We start from the raw sequence: 27,058 nt of genomic DNA, 5'->3' as shown, positions 1-27,058 counted from the left end.
AATGATATGTATCATGATTTTCGAATGTTAGCGATTCATCGTGACCAAGTTGGCCGATTTTGCTCGTTTCGCACGATGGTACAATGCTTATTTCTGCTCTATTTTTGTATAAAATCCAATATACTCTTTTATCACATGTTTTTATGTTTGTAATAAATACATATCTACTTACTTTCATTGGCTTCCCAGACTTATAATACCACAGAAAACGTTAGAGGCTCAGACCGCCTACGGAGAACACGGGGCCAGGTGGGACCAAGGCATACCTGTTTAAGGTAATTATGGACCCCGGGGAACAATTTCTTTGCCACTGACCATTGTTTCTGACCAAAAGCGAAAGTTTTAACAAAAAAAAAAAAAGGGTCGAAAAATGGTCGGGATTGGGGGGTACCAGTGGTGAAAAAGTGGTCGGGACAGGGCGGGTTAACAGAGCCAAGTAAAACGCACTGGGTATTGCGCTGGGGCAGATACTGCAACGATGGATAACTGAGAGTTTACTATTTATGATAATGCATACTCATATAAGTCTGCATTGTTGAAATCTTAATTAGTGCGTGTGGATGGTGAACTGAGTGAATTTTTCACTCTGACGGTTGGACTGAAACAGGGATGTGTTATGTCTCCATGGTTTTTCAATCTGTAAATGGATGGGGTTATAAAAGAGATACTAGGTAGGGCAGTGGATGTTGGCATGGCCCTAGTGAGAGAGGGCTGTGTTTGGAAACTCCCTGTACTGTTGTTTGCAGATGATACTGTGTTGTTAAGTGAAAACGAAGGGTAGCTGCAAAGCTTGGTGGATGAGTTTGGGAGAGTATGTAAGAAACGGAATTTAAAGGTGAATGTAGGGAAGAGTAAAGTTATGATCTTCGAGAATGTACAGTGATGTTGGATGAGAAGGAAATGGGTCGTACTGTACTGAGTAAGGATGGAAGTTTAGAGGGTGAAGTGCTTGAAAGGGTACAACAAGGAAGAAAGGTTGCTGGTTCCTTGAACGCAGTGATAGGAAACTGGGAAGTGAGCATGGAAGTGAAAAAGTTACTACATGACAGTATTGTGATACCAACTCTAACGTATGGAAGTGAAGCTTGGACCTTGTTCAAGGGACAGAAGTCAAGAGTGAGAGCAGTGGAAATTAGTTATCTGAGAGGAACATGTGCAGTCACATGGAGGGACAAACTGACACGTGAGGGAGTGACGGAGCATTGTGGTGTGGATGTGGATGTGATTGGAAGCGTTAGGAGAAACACACTGAGGTGGTTTGGCCATGTGGAGAGGATGGAGAGTGAAAGACTGATGAGGAGAGTGTATGTGAGTGTGGTGGAGGGGGGAGAAGGAGGGGGAGGCCAAAGATGAGATGGAGGGATGGAATGGAGAGGTATATGAGAGAGGTGGATGTGGCTGGGAGCGGGGCAGTGAAATGGCAGGAGACAAGGCGACATGGAGGTGATTTGTTTGTGGCCACCCATTACGGGATTAAGGTGTCTGGCAATAGATAGATAGATAGAAGGCCACTGAGTGATCTTTGGTTCTGACTCTTGGTGGTCTTGGCTTTCATACCTCAAAATAATTTTTTGACATTTGGCAAATACTGTAGAGTTTTGTGGGTACTAGTAACCTCAAGCCGTAGGCCTACCCCAAACCATGACCTTCATGGTATAATGGACATGCGATTTTTTAAGCAAAATTTTAGAAGGAAAAAAAGTGTACATTATATGTCGGGATATATGACAAGCCCAGTGTTGGTTCAATTAACCTAATAGGTTTCTTTTTACAGGTGGAACTCTTGTGATGTGCACTCTGTATCGTAATGAGTCCGGAGCAAAGGACTAACATTAAGATCCTGGCTGAATCGGGAAAAACTCCAACAGAGACCCATGTCATGCTGAAAGAAGTGTACAAGGAGCAGACAGTGCTCTGTACACATGTCCCTGAGCAGCACAAGCAATTCAGTGAGGGGTGGGAAGATGCAGGGGATGACCCAAACTCTAGACAACCCTCTACAACAAAAATGAAGTCAACTGAAGAAATTGAAGTGGCAGGGAATCTTTGATGGAAACAGACTACAGTAGAACATTATGATGAGTGGAGTTATACCAGTGGAGGGAGGAGGAGGAGGATTACATAGGATTACATACGAAAGCAAACAGCAACAGACCTTATGGTCCTTTCAAGGCTGATTGTTAAAGGGAAGACTATGACTACAAGATCTAACTCTACATGCTGAAGGATAAGGATAGTAAAGCATTAAAGTTCCCCCTACCCCCAAACCCTCTAGGAAAAAGTGAGAAAAACCACCATGCAGTATGGAAAAACTGACATGGAAATTCCACAGGAAATACTGGAAAGGAAAAGCCACATTCTATAATACTCTACTTTATCTATAAGCTACCCATCTAAGTAACCTGAAAAAGAAAGTAAGCAAATAAACTAATAGTTACGGCACGATATTACAAACGGGTAAATTGAGTTAATGAGGCTTCTGTAGATATAATGTCGAAACTACACAGTGCACAGTGTGGATGTTTAGGGGTGGTGCGGCAGCCTTGCCTGGCGCTTTTAAAGTAGGCAGCAGTCATTCAGGCCCTAGCTCCATTCACTCCACTGAGACGAGGAACTCTCCCATGTGGGACAAGTACGTAAGTCTCCTCCTGAAGCAGTGACCCCTGGTAAATTTTAAAAATCCCGATGGTGGTCACTTGTCTAACAGGGACCCTCAGTGATCCACAGCCCATCACAGGTCGAAAGTAAGAGTAGTGACCGTTAACTCAGGGCTATCTGTGCAGATCCTAATTTGTGCTTCACTGGGGAAACTGAAAAACATATAAGACGGGGTGTCTCAAAGACAAAAGGGGACAGCACAGTGTGGATGTACAGTGCACAGAGTGGATGTTTAGGGACGGTGCGGCAGCCTTGCCCGGCGCTTTTAAGGCAGTCAATCAGGCCCTAGATCCGTTCACTCCACTGAGATGAGGAACTCTCCCATGTGGGACAAGTACAGTGCTCGTCAGAGTATCGAGTGCCCTGCATCCCTCCTACAAAACAAACCTTTCAACTTTGAAAAAACATATAAATAATGCATTTTATTTACCTTTAATGCTTGGTAGGGTATCTTTTACGCTTCTTCATGTACCTGAGACGTCGTGGAAGTAAAAGGGCGAGGTTCCTAAGGTGCTGGAGTGGTATCTTCTCCCAGGAGTCACGAATGGCTGCTTCCAGCTTAGGCAGAGAGCTCACATCCTTCCCTTGGAGATTCTTCTTTATGAGGTACCAGAGGTTTTATTATCAGGTTGAGGTCTGGGCTATTGTCTGGCCAGTCTTTCATGAATGATACTTAGCTGTCACGAAGCCAATTGGTGACTGATTTGGCTTTATGAGCAGGTGCACCGTCCTGCTGAAACACTCGTGCACCTGTGAGCTCGAAGGACTCAGGTAAATGATCACAAAGAAGCTCCAGATAAACGTCCTGATTCACTCTGCAGTTCTTGGGATGCACAACAAGCTTCCCCAAACCTTTACCAGAGAAACAAGCCCACACCATAAGTGAATCAGGGTGTTTAACTGTGCTCTCCACGTAACGGAGGTCAAGCAAGTCATTACCTTTGTGCCGGTACACCCGTGCTCCTCGATTACAGGTAACACTAAACGTTACCTCATCAGACCACAACACTGACAACCATTGGTCCTCACCCCAGTTAAGGTACTTGTTAGCAAAGGCAAGCCTACAAAGTCGCTGGTAACGTGTAAGAAGAGGCTTTCTCACAGGCCTGTGACTTGTGTAACCAAGTTCATGAACTCTTCGAGACACCGTGCGCACAGAAACCTCACCAAACACTTTCAGGCTGCTCTCCTTAATTTTCCCTGCACTCACATGAGGATTAGACTCCACTGCACGTTTTAACACATTAACAGACCTCAGGAAAGTTTTCCTGGGCCTACCAGACCGCGGTTTCTTTGTGGGAACGTCACCACTATATTCCACTCAAAAATGGGTGCACCACCTACGCACTGTCAATCGAGCCACACCAACCAATTCACTAATTTCCTTCGTGGGGTGGCCTACCTCCTTTACAGCAATGATCTGGGATATGATTTCACTCAGAAGTTCACAGGTAGGGGCCATAACAAAGTGGCGAAAGCCACAACATTGAGGGACACTAGGTAAAAAATGGCGCAAGAAGAGAGGGAGACGCGGCGGAATTCCTCTCTCTCACGCAGCCCGTAGGCAACTGAGGCGGGAGCCAACCTGTGCGCAGTAAGGCCTCAAGCACCTGTGACGTCATGTTAGAGCCCCAAACATCTGGCTCAATTTTTAGTACCAAAAACGGGTGATTCTTTTTTCGCCAAAGTATTGCGTGCCCTGCCATAGGCACTCGATACTTCTGACGAGCACTGTACACAAGTCTCCTCCTGAAGCAGTGACCCCTGAAGCAGTGACCCCTGGTACATTAAAAAAATCCCGAAGGTGGTCACTTGGCTAACAAGGACCCTCAGTGATCCACAGCCCATCACAGGTCGAAAGTAAGAGTGGTGACCGTTAACTCAGGGCTATCTGTGCAGATCCTAATCTGTGCATATATTACCTTATTTGCATTGAGTGAACTGAAAAATGTATAATGACGATGTGATGCTATGTACAGGTAAGCTAAGTTTACGGGACATCTTGTAGACACGAGGGGACTGCACAGTGTGGATGTCTAGGGGTGGTGCAGCAGCCTTGCCTGGTGCTTTTAAGGCAGGGAGCAGTCAATCAGGCCCTAGCTCCGTTCACTCAACTGAGACAAGGAACTCTCCCATTGGGACAAGTACACAAGTTTCCTCCTGATGCAGTGACCCCTGGTACATTCACAAAATCCCGATGGTGGTCACTTGGCTAACAGGACCCTCAGTGATCCACAGCCCATCACAGGTCGAAAGTAAGAGTAGTGACCGTTAACTCAGGGCTATCTGTGCAGATCCTAATCTGTGCTTATATTACTTTATTGGAATTGAATAAATTGAAAAATATATATTGCCGTGACGCGAAGCTATGTACAGGTACGTTGTTTACAGGGTGTCTTGTAGACAAAAGGGGAATGAACTTACACATAGCTATAAAAGCAAGTTATTCGGACAGAAAAAGTCAGCTGAGGATTCTCGTGCAAATACCATACTTATCTATTCTGTTTTTTAATGTCTTAATTGAGATACTGTTCACGATATCTGAGGGTAATCTGTTCCAGATATTTACGACTCTGTTGAAGAAGAAGTATTTTGCTTCATGGGACTGGAAACACTTTCCCATAATTTTGCAGACATTACTTCTGGTTTGGCTTGACCGGTCTATATCAAAATATTTATTCATGTCTAAGCTGTCATATCCCTTCATGATTTTGAAAACTTCAATAAGGTCAACTCTTAACCTGTGCTTTGTTAGGCTAAATAATTTAAGTTCTTCAAGGGGTTCCTCATATAGTTTGTTTCTAAGTTGTGGTACCATTTTTGTGATTCTTCACTGTATTTTCTCTAATTTTTCAACGTCCTTTCTGTAGTACAGAGACCACAATTGCACACAATGCTCAAGATCGGGGCGTACTAGTGAGGTGTACAAGGCAAGTATGATTTTTTTCAATTTAAACTCAAAAGATTTTCCAATAAAACCCACAAGCTTGTTTGCAATTTTAACCACCTTGATGCACTGCTTACTTGGTTTTAGGTCATTTGATATGATCACATCAAGATCCTTTCCACTGTCTGTACTTGATAACGGGATATTGTTCATTTTGTAATTTGCATGGACGTTGTTACTTCCAATATGAAGTACTTTACATTTTTCTGTGTTGAACTTCATTTGCCAGTTTTCTGCCCAGCTTGCTAAAATATTAAGGTCATTTTGCAACTGCTGCCACTGTAATCTTGAAGTTACTTAACTGGTTATTTTAGTATCATCTGCAAATCTGGATACTTTACAATTCAGACCCTCATCAATATCATTTATATAGATAATACAAAGTATTGGTCCAAGTACTGAGCCTTGGGGAACGCCACTAATCATATTACGCCATTTGGAGGAGGAGGAGGAGGAGGAGGAGGTGAAAACAACAATAACAAGATGAGGAAGATGAAGAAGAACAAGAACAAGAACAAGCAGAGCAAGAACAAGATGAACAGGAACAAGACCAAGAAGAACAAGAACAGGAACAAGAACAAGAAAAACAAGATGAAGAACAAGAACAAGATGAAGAACAAGAACAAGATGAACAATAAGAACAAGAACAAGAACATGAACAAGATGAACAAAAAGAACAAGAACAAGATGCACAAATGGTACATGAACAAGAAGAACCAAGAGAGAGAGAGAGGGCTGTGTCAAATCAATCTCTTTCTCTCTCTCTCTCTCTCACACACATACACATTTTTATGGAAACTGTACAATCAAGGAGGTATCCAAGGTAATCTGTACAACTGGATGCAAGATTTTCTCAGTACAAAGGAAATGAGAACAGTGATATGGGGAAATTACTCATCATGGAGAGAAGTGATAAGCGGAGTTCCACAGGGCTCAGTGCTGGCACCAATTATGTTTTTAGTATATACATGTGACACAGACATCAACATTGGAAATGGAAGCTACCTAAATATGTTTGCTGATGATGCAAATATACAGAGGGAAATTACAAACACAGACTCTTGCACAGAGCTACAAAAGGAATTAATAAGCTTCATGAATGAAGCAATAGATGGCAAATGGAATTCAATGTGGGCAAATGTTTTAAAGTGAAAAAGGACCAGACTGGGGCTACAAGTTAGGAAGTTCAACCCTACACACATCGGAAAGGGAAAAGGATCTAGGAGTCTATCTATCTATTGCCAGACGCCACAATCCCGTAAGGGGTGGCCATTTGACTCTGAGTTATTTGTTTTATGGGGAGGGACACTAATCCTCCACCAACCCACTTGCTGACATGTAGGGAGCACGTATGGTTTGGTTATATGGTTAACACCCAGTGCAGTAAATGGTTTCTTGGCTTACAGGAAACCATTTGGCTTGTCACTCAATGTAATGCCACCTGTAAAGGAAAGAAAAGCAATAAGAAGTGACAGGAAAGATGGGAGAAATATGAAGAGAGGAGGGCAGACACAGAAAAAGAATGATAAAGGCTAAGGAAGAAGTAGGCAGCTCTACATCAAGTGAGTGGATGATGGTCGCCCACATACCACAATTTAGGAGTGATTATGAATAACAGACTATCACCGGCTGACCACACAAATGAAGAAGTAAGGAACATGTACACACTGCTTGCTGATATGAGGGTAACATTCACATATATAAATGAAGACATGCTGGGAAAGATAAGAACATCATTCATCAGACCAACTCTGGAGTATGCATCAATAGTCTGGAATGAGCATCTCAAAAAACACATAGATAAGATTGAAAAGGTACAAAGTGATGCTACAAAATGAGCATCAAGATTAAGGGTCCTAAGCTATGAAGAAAGACTCAAAAAATTAAATCCGCAACATTACAAGAGAGAAGGAAAAGAGAAGACATGATTACATTATATAAATGCATCACAGGAAAAGAGAAAATAGATGTACTGTATATGAGTATATAACCTATGGGGAAGCAACATGAAGAGGACACTGCAGAAATTGTATAAAAAGAGAGGTGATAAAGACATAAGGAAATTTAGTTTCCCAGAGCAGTTGATCAGTGGAGTGCACTACTGAGTGAAATACTGTGTGCCAAAACAAGTAATAAATTTAGATATGTATGACAATCATGGTTCAAAACACAAGACAGTATGAGCCTGACTCATTCCTGTAAAGATACAATTAGGTAAGAACACACACACATAAACATGCCAAAACCAAGCAACAAAAACAACTTGTATCAATTAGTGACCAGCCTGAGGTGATTCTCTGGGATAGAACACTCTGTAAAAGCTCTCACTTTCAAAACATCCTGATAGAGGTGTTGTAAGATTTTCTCAATCAGTGAATGACCTGAGATGTTCCCCCTGGCCTCACAGTATCTAGTAGTACCGGTAGATAAGGAAAAAAAAAAAAAATTAATCCTTCCATGGGTGCTGACTTATGACAAAAATAAGGAAAATGTCAACTACATCTGCACCAACATATGAAAATCAATATTTGCCATAAATCCACCTCTCACACCAACCAGCAAATCCAGGAGCAAGCAGATTTTTAAAAGTGCAAAAGAAAATACAAAAATAAACAATACTTGAAAGAAACAAAACATATCGCATCATATCATATTGTCTCATTTATAAAGACTCCAACAAGCCTCCATGCATCAGCCTTGGTCACCTAATGACAGCTCTCCACACTGCTTGATTTCTGGCAGCCTCCCAATTCCATCTCTTATCCCTGAGGTCACACTCTATGACCTCATCCCAGGTCTCTTCTGGTCTGCCTCTCACAACTCTCACCCCGACATTCACACTTCTCACCTTCTGCATCCAGCCGTCATCCTCCATCCTCTCAACAAGCCCAAACCATCTGAATCTAGGCTACCCCTCCTCATCACAACACCAATACACTCCAGTCTCATCCTTCCTCTCAACTCTTCAATCGTAATCCTAGCCCCCCCCCCCCACCAGCCTGAAAATCATGGATACACTACACATCCATCTAATCATTATCATTTCTGTATGTTTGAACCTACGAATATCCTCTTCTTTTACTGCTCAGGTCTCACTGCCATACAGCATTATACTCCTAACACATGTCACATACAAATATATGAGAATAATATGTAAGCTTTAATAATCTAACATGCTAAGTTATGTCATTCCTTGGGCATGACATCCGTCACTCATGGAGATGACCACTCTCCCATAATTAACAACTATGCTAGATAACCCTTTTCAAAGCACTAACCAACTTCAATGGTACTTCCTGTTCTTATCAGAGCCTGTTTTGAGAGGATCTAAAGAAATATGATACTGAATTGTATACAGTCACATACAGAAATATGGTACTGAACTGCATACAATCACATATCTCACCTGTGAGTTTCTATGACAACAGCATATCTGAGGTTGCTCTCGATGATCTGGTGTGCATAAGTCCATGGAGGTGGCTCAGCTGTAAGGGGGCATAATGCAGGTTACTTTTCAACATAGAAAATGCCTATCATACACCTAGACCAATAGATCAAACACTTTGCAGGACTGCAAAATGTTACTTGCATGCTCAACTGTTGCTGAATATTCCCAAGGAAACATCAGACATAAAAATATCTTTAGTGTGGCAAATGATAATATTGTCTCATGCAGGGTACACCTCAAAAAAAATTATGCAAATGTTCCAACAGGATGAGCTGGACAAGAATGGGTCATAGCGAACAGCTGGCTATTTCACACTAGCATAAAAAGAGATTAGTGGTAGGTGGTGGCAACCACCATCCACTCACTTGATGTAGTGTTGCCTACTTCTTCCTTGGCCTTTATCATTCTTTTTCTGTGCCTGCCCTCTTCTCTTCCTATTTCTCCCATCTTTCCTGTCACTTCTTATTGCTTTTCTTTCCTCCGCCTCCCTTTCATTCTCTGCAATCAACACCAAATCATTGGCATACAACATCTCCCACCAAAGTCCATTTCTGATATCATGTGAGTCGGTTTTAAGTACCATAATAAACAACAAGGGGCTCAAGACTGATCCCTGATGCACACCAACATTCACACAAAACTCATCACTCAAATCTTCATTCACTCATACCTGGGTGTTAGCACCAACATACATAGCCAAAATCACTCTAACCAGCCACTCCTCGATCCCAAGCTTTCTCATTGCCCATTTCACCACCTCCCTAGGGACTCTGTCAAAGGCCTTCTCCAAATCAACAAAGTACAGATCTCTTTTGTTTCCTATAGACACAGAAAAAGTATGAAAGATGAAGGAAGAACTTGGCAGCAAAACATCAAGTGAGAGGCTGTTGGTCACCATCATATGGGTAAAAATTATATTCATAAATTGAAAGAATGTCTGGACAACACTGAATCACTGCAGTCACGATTCATGACTCTTTTCATCTGTACGTAGTCTAACATACGTATTGTAAATGATAAATGAATACTATAGCAACTATTATAAGATAAATTGAGGTAGTAAGTGTATTGCATAAACTTCATCTAAGCCAGGCAAGTGCAGGCTGTTCACTACTATGGCAATTAATCATGACTCACCAAGGCTACATGTCCCTACGACTGTACAATACTCGACTTCCATCACTAATGTTTTTTCACTTCACATATCATCGCAGGTATAAGTGTGTGTATATACAGAGTGTACAGGATATGGACTCAAGATTATTGCCATACAACACAGACTAGTAAGGTTCTACTTTATTGTACATACCCACTCATGTACACTGCTGCACATGCATTCAAACATGCATGCATACAAGCATGGACACACACACACACACACACACACACAAAAGCATTAAAAAGGAGGTGAAAAGAATAATCCAAAACAATCCCAAAGTTAGTCAGAGATTCAGTAGAGATAAACAAATCAATAGTAATCACTGGTATAGAAGAGGATGAAGTTAAAAACAAGATCACAAGAGACAAAAAGGAGATGGCAAATGTAATGAGCTCACTGAAAGAAGTATCAGAGGAAATCTGTAGTAAAGACATAGAGGAACGCAAAAGGTTAGGGAAATACGAGAAAAGCAAGACAAGACCTCTAAAGGTGACTTTCCAGAGTGTAAACACAGTGGAAGAGATACTAAAAAATGCAAAGAATCTTAAAGAAAAAGAGGAGTTCAAAAATGTATGGATAAAAAGATGTCTAACACAAGAGGAAATGGAATTACTGAAAGAGAAAAGGGAGGAAGCAAAAGCAAAAAATGAGGGAAGATCAGAGGAGGACAAGAAGAAATTTTTTTACAAAGTAATAGGATTACAGGTACGAAAGTGGTACACAAACAGGATGGAAGAAAAAGGAGGAAGGTAGTAGAACCATGTAAGGACAAGTATATAAACAAGATGATAAAGTTGATGTACTCAAATGTGGATGGAATGGTATCTAAATTACTAGAGATGAATGATTATGTCAGAGAAAATGAACCACAAATAATATGCCTAACTGAAACAAAATTAATACCAAGGAAATCAAATGACATACTAAACTTAGAGGAATACAATATATGGAGAAGAGACAGATATTTAAAAAAAGGAGGAGGAATTATAATATTAACTAAGAAAAATCTAAAAGTCAAGGAAATAAACCTAGATATACCATCACAAGTAGAACTAATTGCAGTAGAGATCGACACATCTGAAGGTAAAGTAATTGTAGCAAATTTGTACATGCCACCCAGATCAAACACATGGGAAAGAGACGAATATGAGAACCTGGCAGAGAGTACAATTCAGAGTGTAAGATCATTGCTACATAAAATGGAAGAGAAATCGGAAAGAATTATACTAACTGGGGATTTCAATACAAATATAAATTGGAATACTCTAGATATAAATAGCCAAGAAAGCTGTTGGGACCAAAAGCTCCTGGATCTCGTACAAGAGTTTTTCTTAACGCAACATGTGAGGGAAACCACCAGAAAAAGAGGACTTGATGTACCTTCAGTGCTAGATCTAATATTTACAAGGCAAGAAAATGATACTGACAGTTTAATATATCACCCTCCACTCGGCAAAAGCGATCATGCAGTACTAAACTATAACTTCAGGATAGCATATGACATAGTAAACAGCAATGATAGTTACAAAAAGAGCCTAAACAATAAAAAGGGAAATTATCAAGACCTAAAGAAGTATTTCTTAGAAGTTGATTGGGAAAATGAGCTTAGAGGACAAGATTTAAATGCTGTATATAAAAAATTTTGTGAATTTTATGAAATAGGAGTCCAGAAGTACATCCCACAGCACAAAGAAGCAGATAAGAAAATACAGACATGGTTCAATACAGAATGTAAAAAATCAAAAGAAAGAAGAGATTTGTTGTGGAATAGATACAGAAGACACAATAGTGAAAGGGCGTACAATAATTACAAACAGGCAAGAAACGATTATACAAGAATAAGGAGGGAAGCCCAAAAACAGTTTGAGGAGGATATAATAAATAAAAGTAGTGATCAACCAAAGCTGTTTTACAGCTATATCAGAAGCAAAACTAAAGTAAAAGATATAATACAATCCATTACGGATGAGGGAATCACTTATACACAAGAGAAAGATATTTGTGAAGCACTAAATAAGAATTTCCAATTAGTTTTTACAGAAGAAAAAAATTTTGAGAGGGACTACGTGGAACACGCATGTCCACACATACTACCAGATATACAAATAGCAGAAAAAATAATACAGGAGGAGTTAAGTAGATTAGACAGAGGAAAAGCAAGTGGTCCTGATGAAATTTCATGTTGGGTATTACGAGAATGTGCAAAGGAGTTATGTAAACCATTATTTTTAATTTTCAAGAAATCCTTGAGTCAAGGTAAACTACCAGATATTTGGAAAAAAGCAAATATTGTACCCTTATTCAAGAAAGGAAATTGACAAAATCCACTCAACTACCGACCAGTATCACTGACCAGTGTTGTAAGCTAGGTATTAGAAAAACTTATAAGAAAAGCTTGGGTAAATCATCTAGAAGAACACAGTATGATAACAGAAAGACAGTTTGGTTTCAGAAAAGGAAAATCATGTGTTACTAATCTGTTAAGCTACTATGACAGAGTAACAAACACAATACAGGAAAGGGAAGGATGGGTGGACAGTATCTATTTAGATTTCAAGAAAGCTTTTGACACAGTACCACACCAAAGACTTTTATGGAAACTGTACCATCAAGGAGGAATTCGAGGCAAACTGTTTTGTTGGATGCAAGACTTTCTCATAAAAAGAGAAATGAGGACAGTACTAAGAGGAAACTACTCATCATGGAAAGAAGTGACTAGTGGAGTACCACAGGGTTCAGTGCTGGCACCAATCATGTTCTTAGTGTATATAAATGATATAAACAGTAACACTGGAAATGAGAGCTATCTGAACATGTTTGCAGATGATGCAAAAATACAAAGGAGAATTACTAACACAGACTCTTGCAGGGAGCTACAAGAAGAATTAAATAAACTTCATGAATGGAGTAGTACATGGCAAATGGAATTCAATGTGGACAAGTGTCATGTAATCAAGTTTGGTAACAGTGGAAAAAGACCTGATTGGGATTATAAGTTAGGAAATAAAACCCTATATACATCAGAAAGAGAGAAAGACCTAGGTGTGATTATCAATAACAGACTATCTCCAGCTGACCACATCAGCGAGAAGGTACGGAACATGTATACACTGCTTGCAAATATGAGAATAGCATTCACATACATAAATGAAGACATGCTAAGAAGGATAATAACATCATTCATTAGACCAACCCTGTAATATGCATCAGTAGTCTGGAGTCCTCATCTCAAAAAGCACATAGACAAGATTGAAAAAGTTCAAAGGGCCGCTACAAGATGGATACCAAGCTTAAGGGACATAAGCTACAAAGAAAGACTAAATAAACTGAATCTACCAACACTACAGGAGAGAAAGAAAAGAGGTGACATGATAATGCTATATAAATGCATATCAGGAAAGGAGAAAATAGACATAAATGATTACTTAACATATGGAGAAGCATCAGCAAGAGGACACTGCAAAAAACTGCATAAGAAGAGAGGTGATAAAGACGTAAGGAAATTCAGTTTCCCAAACAGAGCAATTGATCAATGGAATGCAATACCGAATGAAATAGTGTGTGCCAAAACAATTCACAAATTTAAGGATATGTACGATAAATATGGTTTAAGACACGGGACAGTACGAGCTTGACTCATTCCTGTAAAGATACAATTAGGTAAGAACACACACACACACACACACACACACACACACACACACACACACACACACACACACACACAGAATCAACAACGAAAAGGAGACCAGCCTATTGTGATTACATAAATGAATATTTGAGTGAGGGTCCCGTCTGATATTGGTGAAAGAAACTCAGATTTTGGTCAAACAAGAGTACAAGACACAGCAGAAGTAGAAAGTTTTCTCAGGTTGCATCATGGCGGAAAAGGATAGTTTATTATTTACATCTGATGACGGTGAATTTGCGGGCTTCTCCGATGAGGATAAGGGTAAAGGAAGTACCAAACTGACTCAAACAAGAGTAGCAGGAGTGAAGAAAATGGAAAGGAGGAATCTTCAGGGGTTAAAAAAGGTATGGATAATAATTAGAGCTGCAGGAATGGACCTTAGAACAGGAGAAAGAGATTAAGATAATACAGAGCCAGTTGGAAAGCATCAGCACATGTAGTGCTGAACAAAGAAGACAAGTTACAGAATTAAAAGTAAGTAATGAATCTGCTTCAAATGAAATAAAACAGCTCAAGAGGGAAAATAAGAGGTTGGAAGAAGAAAGGGACAGGATGAAAAGTAAACTAGATGGGCATGAACCAAAATCAAGGATGCAAGACGACCACATTAATGAAATCAAGGAGCAACATGAAAGGTGGAAGAAAATTCAAGAGGAAGGAAATATAAATTTGAAAGAGATTATGAAACAACAAAGCAAGGAAAAGGTGGAGAAGGAAGTAGTTAGGGTACTAAGAAGCAGAGAATCTTTAGTTGGGAATGTAGCAGAGAAGAAAAAAATGCGTGATAATTTCAGAAGGAAGAAAATTCAAGAGGAAGGAAATATAAATTTGAAAGAGATTATGAAACAACAAAGCAAGGAAAAGGTGGAGAAGGAAGTAGTTAGGGTACTAAGAAGCAGAGAATCTTTAGTTGGGAATGTAGCAGAGAAGAAAAAAATGCGTGATAATTTCAGAAGTAAAAGAAAAACGAATGACAGTAAGATCAGAAAGGGAAAGAGAAGAACTAAGTATGGCTAAAGAGATAGTATCAGTAGTTATGTACAGTAACAATGAAGCTGAAGAAGAGACTGAAGAAGTGTTTAAGCTAGGATAGTATGAGTAAGGAGGGGAGAGGCCACTTAAAGTAAAGTTTAAGTCTCAGGTAAGGGTAAATGAAATCATCAACAGAGCATGGAAATTATCAAACAAAGAGGAGTTTAAGAATGTTTGGATAAGGAGAGATGCAAATGAGGAAAAAAGAGCTACAATAAAGGAGCTAGTAAAGGAAGCAAAGGCAAAAAAAGAAGAGAATGGAGGATGAGAGGACAGTGTTCTATTGGAGAGTTATGGATCAGAAATTGAGGAAATGGTACCAATGGAGAAAGGGAGAGAAGAGAGAATAAAGAACAACGAAAAAAGATGGCAAGTGGCATATACTAATGTTCTTGGTTTAATATTGGCAAGGTTAGAAATCGATTTCTTGAGGGTACATGAACCAGATATTATGTGCTTTGTAGAGACCAAGTTAAGACAGAATATTGATATCCATATGGGAGATGGTAAATATGAACTGTGGAGAAGAGACAGAAAAGAAAAAACGGGAGGAGGAGTGATGATAGCAGTGAAGAACACCAATGTGGATAATGTGGAACTGGGAGAGGGTAGGGCTGAAGTGATAAATATGAAATTGGAAACCGGAGAGAATGGCAAAAGAAACATGGCAGTAGTATATGTTCCCCCTAAGACAACAGCACGGAATGACGATGAATACCAGAAGATTTTGTCAGACATGGTTAGACATCTACAGAAAGTGACTGAGAAAAGCAACAACATAATTCTGATGGGTGATTTTAATTGTAAAGAGGAGAACTGGGAGGAATGGGACTCAGGAGGCAGTGGATTCGTGGGACACTATGTGGTTAAATATAGCCATGAATAATGAAACGATCCAGTGGGTCAAAGAAGAGACAAGATTCAGAGGTGATGGCACGCCAGCAAAACTGGATTTACTTCTAACCAAAGAACCTGACATAACTGAATCTTTGAAATATCTGTGTCCTACAGGAATAAGTGATCATGTGGTCACTGAGTTCCAGATGATAAGAGGGAACGTGGTGCCATGAGGTGAGCTTTATAGGCAGGGAAGATACAACTTTGGGAAAGCAAACTTTACAGGATTGAGTAAATTTTTCAAAAATGCAGATTGGAGAAAATTCAGAGAAACAACAGATGTGCAGAGGAAGTGGGATATCTTTCTAGACCTCTATAATTCAGGAATGGAAAAATATGTTCCAAGAGTAAGAAGGATTGGTTTAACAGAAGGTGTAGGATAGCAAAAAAAAAGGGCGACATGGCATGGAACAACTGGAGAAAAAGAGGTAATAACAGCACAAAGAAAGAATATAGAAGAACTAGAAATGAATATACAAGAATATGTAGAGAAGAAGAAAGGAATTTTGAAAAAGGTATAACTGACAAATGTAAGGAAGAACCCAAATTGTGTTATCGAATTGTTAATGGCAAATTGAAACAAAAGGAATGAATCACCAAACTGAAAGTAGAAGGAGAGATAAAGATGCTGCAACGCGAGCTGAAATAATGAACAAATATTTCCAATTGGTTTTCACGAAAGAAAGGGATTTTGTGAAGGGGGAGGGAGTGACTAGAAATGAAGTGATGGAAGATATAAAAGTGGAAGTGCAGGAAGTATATAAATTACTGGAAACTCAAGATGTAAGGAAAGCCCCAGGACCAGATGGAATCTCCAACTAGGTACTGAAGGAATGCAGAGAACAACTGGTGGAGAAGATTCATGGTTTAATTGTGTGTTCTCTGGAAGAAGGGAAAGTGTCTCAGGAATGGATGAGGGCCAATGTGGTACCAATATGTAAGGAGGGAAAACAAGGAAGAGCCCCTGAATTATAGACCAGTATCCCTGACCAGCATAGCGGCAAAATTGTGCGAGAGAATCATCAAAGACAGATGGATAAAATATCTGGAAGAGATGAACATTTTGGCTGAAAGTCAGTTTGGATTCAGAAGTGGAAGGTCGTGCGTTTCCAATTTACTGAGCTTTTACTCAAGAGCGATTGAAGTGCTACAGGGGAGAGACAGTTGGGTGGACAGCATGTATTTAGATTTGGAGAAAGCCTTTGACAAGATACCCCACAACTGACTATTGTGGAAACTGAAGCACAAAGGAGGACTGAGAGGAAACCTCCTGGAGTGGATGAGAGACTTCTTGAGAGACAGACAAATGAGGACAGTGACAGAGGACAAGATGTCTGGATGGAAGGAAGTAACAAGTGGTGTCCCACAAGGATCAGTGTTAGCACCAGTAATATTCCTGATTTAAGTAAACGATATGGTAGATGGAATGAACAGTTATGCAAGTTTGTTTGCTGATGATGCAAAGATCTTGAGGAAAGTAGAAGTTCAGGAAGACTGTAAAATGTTGCAGGAGGACCTGGATTGGATCACGATTGATGCCGGATGTGGGAAATGAAATTCAATGCAAAAAAATGTATAATACTGTATTGGAAATGGGTAAAAGTACCAAGAAGCCATCACTGAATTATTTGATGGGTAATGAACCAATCACAAAAGCAAGATAAGAGAAAGACTTGGGAGTGCTGGTCCAGGATAGTTTGTCACCTGAAAAACACATTAACAAGATTGTTAGAAAGACGTACAATCTCTTGACTAACATAAGAGTAGCATTTCAATACATGGATGAGAAGATGATGAAAAAAATTGATAGTGCCCATGATCTGCCCCAGGTTGGAATATGCAGCAGTAGTGTGGTCCCCACACAAAAAGAAAGATATAAACAAGATCGAGAGAATACAAAGAACAGCAACCAAGATGGTCCCTAGCCTGGCAGATGTGTCATACAGAGAAAGGCTGGAAAAGATGGATCTGCCTTTCTTAGAAGAAAGGAGAGAGAGGGGTGGTATGCTTGCAGTGTTCAGGGCCATGAGGGAAGTACATAAAATTGACTGAATAGATCTGTTTGTCAGGGATGGGGGAGTAACAAGAGGAACCAGAATGAAACTGAAAAAGCCAAGTTCCTTGAAGGATATCAAATACAGTTCTCCATATAGATGCACAGACCTGTGGAATAGCCTGGACAAAGAGATCGTCCAGTCTAAAAACTTAAACGAGTTCAAAGCAAAATTTAACTTACTGAGAAACAGATGGGACCCCACAAGCATAGCTCATTTCCTGTATGTCACAACTAGGTATATACAACAGGGTGAATACACATATATATACACACACACACACACACACACACACACACACACAGATTGAAGGGAGGACTGAAGAGGAACCTCCTGGAATGGATGAGAGACTTTTTGAGAGACAGACAAATGAGGACAGTAATGAAGGATAGAATGTCTGGAGGGAGGGAAGTAACAAGGGTAGTCCCACAGGGCTCGGTGTTGGTGTCAGTAATGTTCCTGATTTACATAAATGATATGGTAGATGGAGTGAACAGTTATGCAGTTATGCAGTCTGTCTGCTAATGATGCAAAGATCTTGAGGAAGGTAGAGGTTGAGGAGGATTGTAAAATGCTGCAGGAGGATCTGGACAGGAAACACGAATGGAGTCAGGTGTGGGAAATGAAACTCAATGCAAGAAAATGTAAAATTTTGGAAATGGGAAAAAGTACTAAGTGGCCATCACTGAATTATTTGATGGGTAATGAACCAATCACAAAAGTGAGAGAAGAGAAAGATTTGGGAGTGCTGGTCCAGGACAGAGAGTCACCTGAAAAACACATTAACAAGACAGTTAGAGAGACATATAAACTCCTGACTAATATAAGAGTAGCTTTTCATTATATGGATGAGGAGATGATGAAGAAATTGATAGTGGCCATGATTCATCCCAGGTTAGAGTATGCAGCAGTAGTGTGGTTCCCACACAAAAAGAAAGATATGAACAAGATTGAGAGAATACAAAGAACAGCAACCAAAATGGTCCCCAGTCCGGCAGATCTGTCGTACAGAGAGAGGCTGGAAAAGCTGGATCTGCCTTCCTTAGAAGAAAGGAGAAAGAGAGGTGACATGATTGCAGCGTTCAGGACCATGATGGGAATAGATAAAACTGACAAAGATCTGTTTTCATGGGATGAGAGAGTAACAAGAGGACACGGAATGAAACTGAAGAAGCCAAGCTGCTTGAAAGATATCAAGAAATATACTTTTCCTTATAGATGTATAGACCTGTGGAATAGCCTGGACAAAGAGATCGTCCAGTCTAAACTTAAACGAGTTTAATGCTAAATTTGACTTATTGAGAAACAGAGACGGGACCCCACGAGCAAAGCTCATTTCCTGTATATCACATATAGGTAAATACACATACACACATATACACACACACACACAAACATACACACACACACACACACACACACACAATGCATAAATAGCATAAAACACATAAAACACACATACATAAAACACTATACACATACACACACACACAAATAGTAAAATAAACAAAGTAGTGCAGGAATGCACCCAGCAGCGTCAGCTGATCAGTTGTTTTGTCTGCATCAGGGAATGTAAGTAGAATCTGTGTTCTTAGTATCACATGACGTCCACCTACTTCAGTAAAGCAAGTTGGAAAAGAAAAGGGATAAAGGTAGAAAGCAGGATGATGATTTCTACCAGGAATTCGTTGAAATGGAGACATACAATAAGCTGGTAGAACAGGTAAACAGACTGAAGATGGCACTTCAGAATGAAATGGATGAAATTAAGAAACAGTTGCACATGCAGAAGGAAGAAATAGGAAAATTAGGAAAGGAAGTCAACAAGAAAGACACAACAATAGATGAGCTGATAGTAGAGGTGGGTTCACTTAGAATGAAAATCAGTGAAATGGCAAGTGCAGTAGTCAACCACAAGAGTATCATGGAAGAGTTAAAAAATGATACAGAGACAATTAGGCAAGTAAGAAGTCTGATAGACCAGAGCAGTGATATTATGAAGATAACAATGGTGAATGAAGCGAAGCAAAGCTACAAAAATGATGTGGAAATTACTTGTGCTGAAATAGTGAAAGTAAAGAAAGACTTAGAAACAAGGGTTGAAGAAAAAAGTATTAAAAAGGAAGTGAAAAACAATCCTAAATTGGTCAGAGATTCAGCAGATATCAACAAATCTATAGTAATCACTGGTATAGAAGATGAAGAAATAAAAAACAGGTTCTCGAGACACAAAAAGGAGATGGCAAATGTAATGAGCATACTGAAGGAAGTATCAGAGGAAATCTGTAATAAAGACACAGAGGATACAAAAGGCTAGGGAAATATGAGAGAAATGAGTCAAGGCCCCAAAAGGTAACCTTCCAGAGGGTAAACACTGTGAAGATACTAAAAAAAACAAAGAAACTCATGGAAAACGAGGAATTCAAAAATGTATGGATAAAAAGATGCCTAATTCAAGAGGAACTGGAATTACTAAAAGCGAAGAGGAAGGATGCAAAAACAAAGAACGAGGGAAGATCAAAGAAGGAGAAGAATACATTTTTTTACAAAGTAATTGGATTCCAGGTTCGAAAGTGGTACATAACCAGGAGGGAATAAAAAGAAGGAAGGTAGCAGACCCAAGTCATGACAAGTATGTACATTGTTTAATCGTTTCGTTTCATTTTAAAAGGCTTCAACATGCTTGCATGCATCGGCCTTGGTCACCTAATGGCAGCTTTCCATGCTGCATGATCCATTGCAGCCTCCCTGTTCAGTCCCTTAACCCCTTAACTGCGGGGCATCACTTTCATGACGCTTGGGAGCAAGGGATCATACCGCGGGGCGTCGCTTTTGTGATTCTGTGTTATTTTGAGTTCACCCGGGCTTCCAAGTGGTGGCTTGTATCATCTATCAGTACTGCCAATGTCCAACACTAGTCAGCACTCCTAATCTCATCTGTACTCCCATCCATTGTTGACAATTTAGCCATTTCTCCCCGTTCTTGACTCCCCTCCCAACCCCCCCTCCATTACCCTATCCTCTCGCCTGCCCAGCCATGCTACGCTAAGTAAATCTTCCCAGGAATTTTTCACTGATCTCATCCATTGAAATAAGCCCTATGCCCTATTCTTATACCAAATAATATATACAAGAAAGAAATAAGGTAAGTGAGAGTGCCATACACCTGGAATTGGCTAATTATCACCTGACAACACCTCACGTGCACTCGTTCGCTAATTTTCACTGTTTATTTCCCCTTGGAATATGCCGTATAATCTATTTTCGTAATAAATATACATATGAGGGAAGGGAGAAGCCTAAGTGATATTTACATTCACCTGGAACTACCTAATTTATAATGTATTGTCTAGATTTCCTGCCAATCATTTCACTGCTATATATTAGCTGCTGTCAAGAGGCTAACATTGGCAGTAATGCATTTCCCTAGGTAGGCCACCACCCCGGCCCACCCTTATCAGTTCACTCTCATCTTCCAATGTGGAGGTACGTCTGTTTGCTCTTGCTGACTTCAGGGACTTTTCACCCCCATGCAAAGGGCCCTGTGACCTTTACCCCCTACTAAACCTCGTGTGGAAAGAAGTAAAGGACTGACCATTGATAAAAGAGTGACTACGACCTTTCTATTGAGTAAAACAGTGCAAGTGGAATTGTAAATAACGTGTAAATAATGTGTAAACAGCAACGGAAAGTAATGAATGTAAATATACGTGAACAGTGGAAAATAGTTTTATAAGTTACTTCAAGTGACAGTGCATAACACAGTGTAAATAAAATAGAAATGTAAATATCGTAAATAAAATAGAGAACGTAAATGGAAATGTAAATGAGTAGTATTATAAGAATACGAGTATATACCCTAGGAGTAATGAAAGTGAAAGTTTCACTCTAGCATGTCTGAATACTATGAGTTATGAGAGTAAAGGTGAAAGTGACAATCATTCTCAATGCTAGTATACAGGACGAGAAAGTGAATGCTACGTATTTTACTGAAAGAAATTGAATCCCTACAGGGACAATAAACTAATACTACTGAAGGAAACTTATGGATAAAGACTGTAGATATATATAAGTGTTATATAGTAATAGAAATATAAAGTGTGAGGGGTTTTATGAATAATAAATGGCAGAATACCAACAGCGAACTTGCGCAAGTGGGAAGGTCATATGCGCCCGTAATTTTCATTGCTTTCACAGTGGTTTTTATTTGGAGTATGGATCCCCAAACTACTTGATAATCATAGAGTAGTGTTTATAGTGTTAATATCTGGCTGTGGTAATCATATTACGGGTTGTCGGGAAGTGTAAAGTGGAGACTTCATTACCCAACTTCAGAGGTCTCCACAAGTCCTACGGTAATCGACGAAGGCTCAACAAACATCCCAGGAGAAAGCTGAAGGTATGTGCCATATGCATATGTAATTTTAATATTCTAGGACTAATAACTGATTTTTGGCAAATATTTTTTGAGAGTCTGTCAGAGCCCAAATAACCCTGCTGGAGATGCAAAACACTGGGAAACATGTCCGCGGTGTAAGAGTTAACCCTGAGGTCACACATAATGACCTCGTCCCATGTCTTTCTCGGTCTATCCCTCATAACCCCACCTGCAATATTAACACTTCTCACCTTCCTCACCCAATTATCATCCCCCATCCTCTCCACATGTCCAAACCATCTCAATCTACCTCTCCTCATCACAACACCAATACACTCCAGTCCCATCCTACCTCTCAACTCCTCCATCGTAAACCCAGCCCCCCCGGACCTTGCACGCAGGGACACACTATATCATCATCATCATCATCATCCGGACCTCCTTTCCCACCCAAGGGCAGGGATGCACTACACATCCATCTAATCACTGTCATTTCTGTACATCTGAACCGGCGAATATCCTCCTCCTTTACCGCCCAGGTCTCAATACTGTACCATACAGCATTACACTCCTAACACATGCTGCATACAAAGATCCCTTAGCACGTAGGGAGAGCCCTCTCAGTGTCAGAAGAGACAAGAGCTCCATGAACTTCTTCCAACCACTTCTCATCCTAGCCACAGAGTTAGCTCTAGCCCCACCTCCAGCACACAACATATCTCCCAAATAACAAAACACTTCCACACACTCAAGAGATTCACCAGCAAGTTCAATCCTTTCACACCTGACAATCTTCATCGGCTCTCCCCAACACGCCGTACACATAAAATCAGCATTATCTCGCAGTCTACCTCTGATACCACTACATTTCTTGTGCACCCATTTATCACAAACCTGCACAAGATAGAATTACTTCCCAAGCCCCTGTGGCAAACTGCACATGGCCAGTCTCCCTCGTCTTTGACAGTACCGACACCAACCCTAGATATCATCACTTTTGTTTTATCTGCATTTACCCTTAAGATGATTAAGCTGATGTACCCAAATGTAAATGGAGTGGTATCTAAATTATTAGATTATATCAGTGAAAATGAACCACATATAATATGCCTAACTGAAACAAAATTAACACAAAGGATATCAAATAACATCCTAAACTTAGAGGAATACAATATATGGAGAAGAGAAAGGATCTTAAAAAAAGTAGGAGGAATTATAATATTAATAAAGAAAAATCTTAAAGTCAAAGAAACAGAACTAGATATAACCTTATAAGTAGAAATGATTGCAGTAGAGATCAATACATCTGAAGGGAAAGTAATTGCAGCAAATTTATACATGCCACCCACATCAAACACATGGGAAAGAGGTGAATATGAGGATCTGGCAGAGAGTATAATTCAGAGTTTAAGAGCATTACTACACAGAATGGAAGAGATATCGTAAAGAATTATACTAAATGGCAGTATCGTAACCAATGAGGTTTTGCCTAAGTGACGTATTTGTTGCTGCTGTAAAGCTCGAAAATTGGGAAAAGTTTCAATACCATCTCAGCACTTCTGCGGCACCTCGGTTTGGGTTACCTTTCCTAGAAGGGTAGTCAAGTCGTACCCCACCTGCTCGTGGTGACCTCGCAGAACCCTGTTTTTGTTGTTGTTTTTTTCCATTTCTGTTTTTTGTGCTTTTTTTCCTTCGGTTTTCTTTTTTCCTCCTAAATTAGGGTGACACAAACGGGGGCGGCGCTGCCCGGGTTTTTCCTGGGTAGTATTGTATGTACGTTTTGCTGTTGTTGTCATTTTGTTTTTTTTGTTCTCCCTTATCATGAGTAAACAACACCAGTACCCTCGCTGCAGTAGGTCTGTAGCAAAAAGTGCACAAGCACTGAAGTGCGCCTACTGCAGCGAGTGGATTCATATAGCTTGTGAAAATTTGGATGCAGGCGACTATCCATTCATGAAGAGGAGCCACCAGCTGGGCTTTCGCTGGCTGTGTAGCCAGTGTGTTGCACCAGCAGACGAGGTCTTGGCTGGTGGAGGAAGTAGTACCAAGAAGGAGTATGAAGATAAAGTCATTGGGCCAATCTTTCAAGCAATCAGAGACGTATCAAATAGACTGGAGGCACTAGAGACCAAGGTCTCATCACCTATGGCGATCACACAAGATCAGGCCAAGTCATTTGCGGATGCTGTTCGCGGGTCTCTCGTGGGGGGAGGGAAGGATCTGCCTGGGGGCGTGATTGAGATCAGTGCTCATGGCCACAAAAAAGCCATTCATAGTCAGCATGTACTGATTGTGAAACCAGAGAGTGGCGCTAGTGCCCTGACAAATCAGATGGGACCAGAAGACATCAGAGGCGTACTTAACTCGGTACCGGTTGACAGCTGCCTTAAGACCAAGGCTGGTGGGCTGGTAATGAAGTTTCCGTCAGCTGAGGCCAGGGGGGAAGCAACTGGGGTGCTGACTGATCATTTTGGCTCTGAGGGCACTTTTTGCATATCAGAGCCAAAGAAAATGTTGCCTAAAATGACCGTGACAGGCCTTTCCTCTTCCTTGGATGACTCTGACATCATCCCAAATATTCTGAGAAAAAACAATAAAATTAAGATGCTCGTTGATCGAGGTTGTACCCTCAACCTTCTCTTCACAAGGACAAGGAATGACACCAAAACTGCTGTCTTGAAGATGTCGCCAGAGGTGAGATCCTCCATTGTAGAACAGGACAATTACATCTATGTGGATCTTACAAGATGCCGCGCTTTCGATAGATTCTGGGTTACACAGTGTCATCACTGTCAAGGCTTTGGTCATACATTTGAGAGATGTTCTAGGAAAAGTGATGAACCTAAATGTGTCTTTTGTGCTGGAGCCCATAAATCTAAGGACTGTAGTAACAGAAATTCTCCTAAATGCATCAACTGCTCCTCTTTAAGACATCAAGATGCTAATTCAAAGTCACAGGTGGTTGCCCATTTTGCTTCAAGTAGAGGATGTCCAATTATGATTTCTCATAGGAATAGATTGATTGAAAACACCAATTTTGACCATTCAAAGAACTGACTACGTCCCTCTTGAACCAGTTAAGGATGGGTCTTTTAAATATTCGTTCCATCCGTAATAAGATAGACTATATTAATGAAACCCTAAATCAGCACGAGCTTGACATATTGTACTTGACTGAAACCTGGTTGTATAAGTCTGATATCGATATTATTCGTAATGCCTTGCCTAAGACACATTCTATTATTAGTATTCCCAGGCCTGCTGCTGACTATCCAGGAGGAGGCATAGCACTCATCTACTCTGCAGCACTTGCAAACGTTTCTCTCATTGACTCAGACCTGACCCCATCATCATTTGAATTTATGGAAGTATTAATAAATTTCCATCAGAATACCATTAGAATTGCAATTGTCTATCGACCAGGTCATCCGGGCAGAGATCGAGGTTTTATGGAGGAGTTTGGGCAGTTTCTTGAAGGGTTTTCTCTTAGACCTGGAGGACTTCTTGTTTGTGGTGATTTCAATTATTGGGTTGACAGTCCAGAGTCAAAACCATTTTCTTCAGAATTCCTTGAGTTGATCACCCAGAACAATTTTTTCAATCATGTGAGAAATCCAACTCATGTCTCAGGACATGTCCTTGACCTGATCTTGTCTCCCGTTGGTTGCAGGCGCGTATCAGATGTGGAGGTTGACTCATTTGACCCCCTCATCTCTGATCATGCTCTGATCACTCTTAGTTTTGATGTCCCGAAATCCCCTTCATATAGGAAGGTCATCAGGTTCAGAAATTACAACAATGTTGACCGCCAGTTGATGTGTTTTGAAATTGATCAACGTTTAAACTCCACTGATTCTTCAAGTCAAGTGGGGTTGGTGGAGGATTAGTGCCCCTCCCTGTAAAACAATTAACTCTAAGCCGTTGGCCACCCCGTTTGGGATACATGGCGTCTGGCAATGAATGAATGAATTCTTCAAGTCTTTCTTCTGGTGAATTGGTTGATATATACAACAACGAGCTCAGGTCAATTTTTGACCATTATTGTCCTGAGGTAGTAAAAACAATCACTGTACGTGATAATTCTCCGTGGTATGGTCCATCCATTAATTCTTTGCGTAGACAACGTAGAAGGGCAGAACATGAGTGGCGCTTGCAGTGGACCGAAGTAACTCGTTTGCGTTATGTTTTTACGAGAAGAGCAGTCGTTCACACTGTAAAAGCCCAAAAGGCTAGGTATTATCAAAATAAAGTTGATTCATGTGGTGGTGATAAAAAAAAATTGTCTGCAGTTGTGAACAATTTGGTTGGTCGGAGGAATGTAATTGTTAAACCAACTTCTTTATCTGATGCCCAATTGGCTTCTGATTTTGCTTCATTTTTTACAAGTAAGATATCTCGCATAAGAAGTGATTTAGACAGCAGTTCTCCTTGTGATGTGTACTCAGTTGACTTCCAGCCACGGTGCACCGGGGATCATTTGCTTTCAACATTTCATCCACTGGATGTAAACAAAGTCAAATGTTACATCAGAGAACTTAATAAAACATTTTGCTCACTCGATCCATGTAACATGTCACGACTGCCTGATGTGTATGAGCACGCTGCAGACTTTATCTGCAACATAATAAATAGATGCTTCTTAGAAAGTAATTTTGTGCAGTCTGAGAAACGTGCTTTGCTTAGGCCCCTAATTAAGAAACCTGGCCTTGATGTCGAGAGCATGACAAATTATCGTCCTGTCTCTAACCTGTCTTTTTTATCCAAGATTATTGAGCGGGCCATACTTGACCAACT

At 40.3% G+C, this 27,058-nt stretch overlaps 1 protein-coding gene across 1 annotated transcript in view; it reads right to left on the bottom strand.

Annotated features, from left to right (window-relative positions):
- The window catches only part of Sptz (zinc finger FYVE-type containing 26 spastizin), a 109,441-nt gene that overhangs the window by 28,489 nt on the left and 53,894 nt on the right, over positions 1–27,058 (bottom strand). Inside the window, exon 4 of the mRNA XM_080283608.1 lies at positions 9,012–9,090. Coding sequence (XP_080139734.1) covers positions 9,012–9,090 — 79 coding nt within the window. The remainder of the gene's footprint in view (positions 1–9,011; positions 9,091–27,058) is intronic.

The sequence above is a fragment of the Coenobita brevimanus genome, chromosome 98 (genome assembly GCF_032717465.1).
Source record: "Coenobita brevimanus isolate Jiangsu-jjx chromosome 98, ASM3271746v2, whole genome shotgun sequence".
Classification (NCBI taxonomy): domain Eukaryota; kingdom Metazoa; phylum Arthropoda; class Malacostraca; order Decapoda; family Coenobitidae; genus Coenobita; species Coenobita brevimanus.
This window is presented reverse-complemented; position numbering and strand designations above follow the sequence as displayed.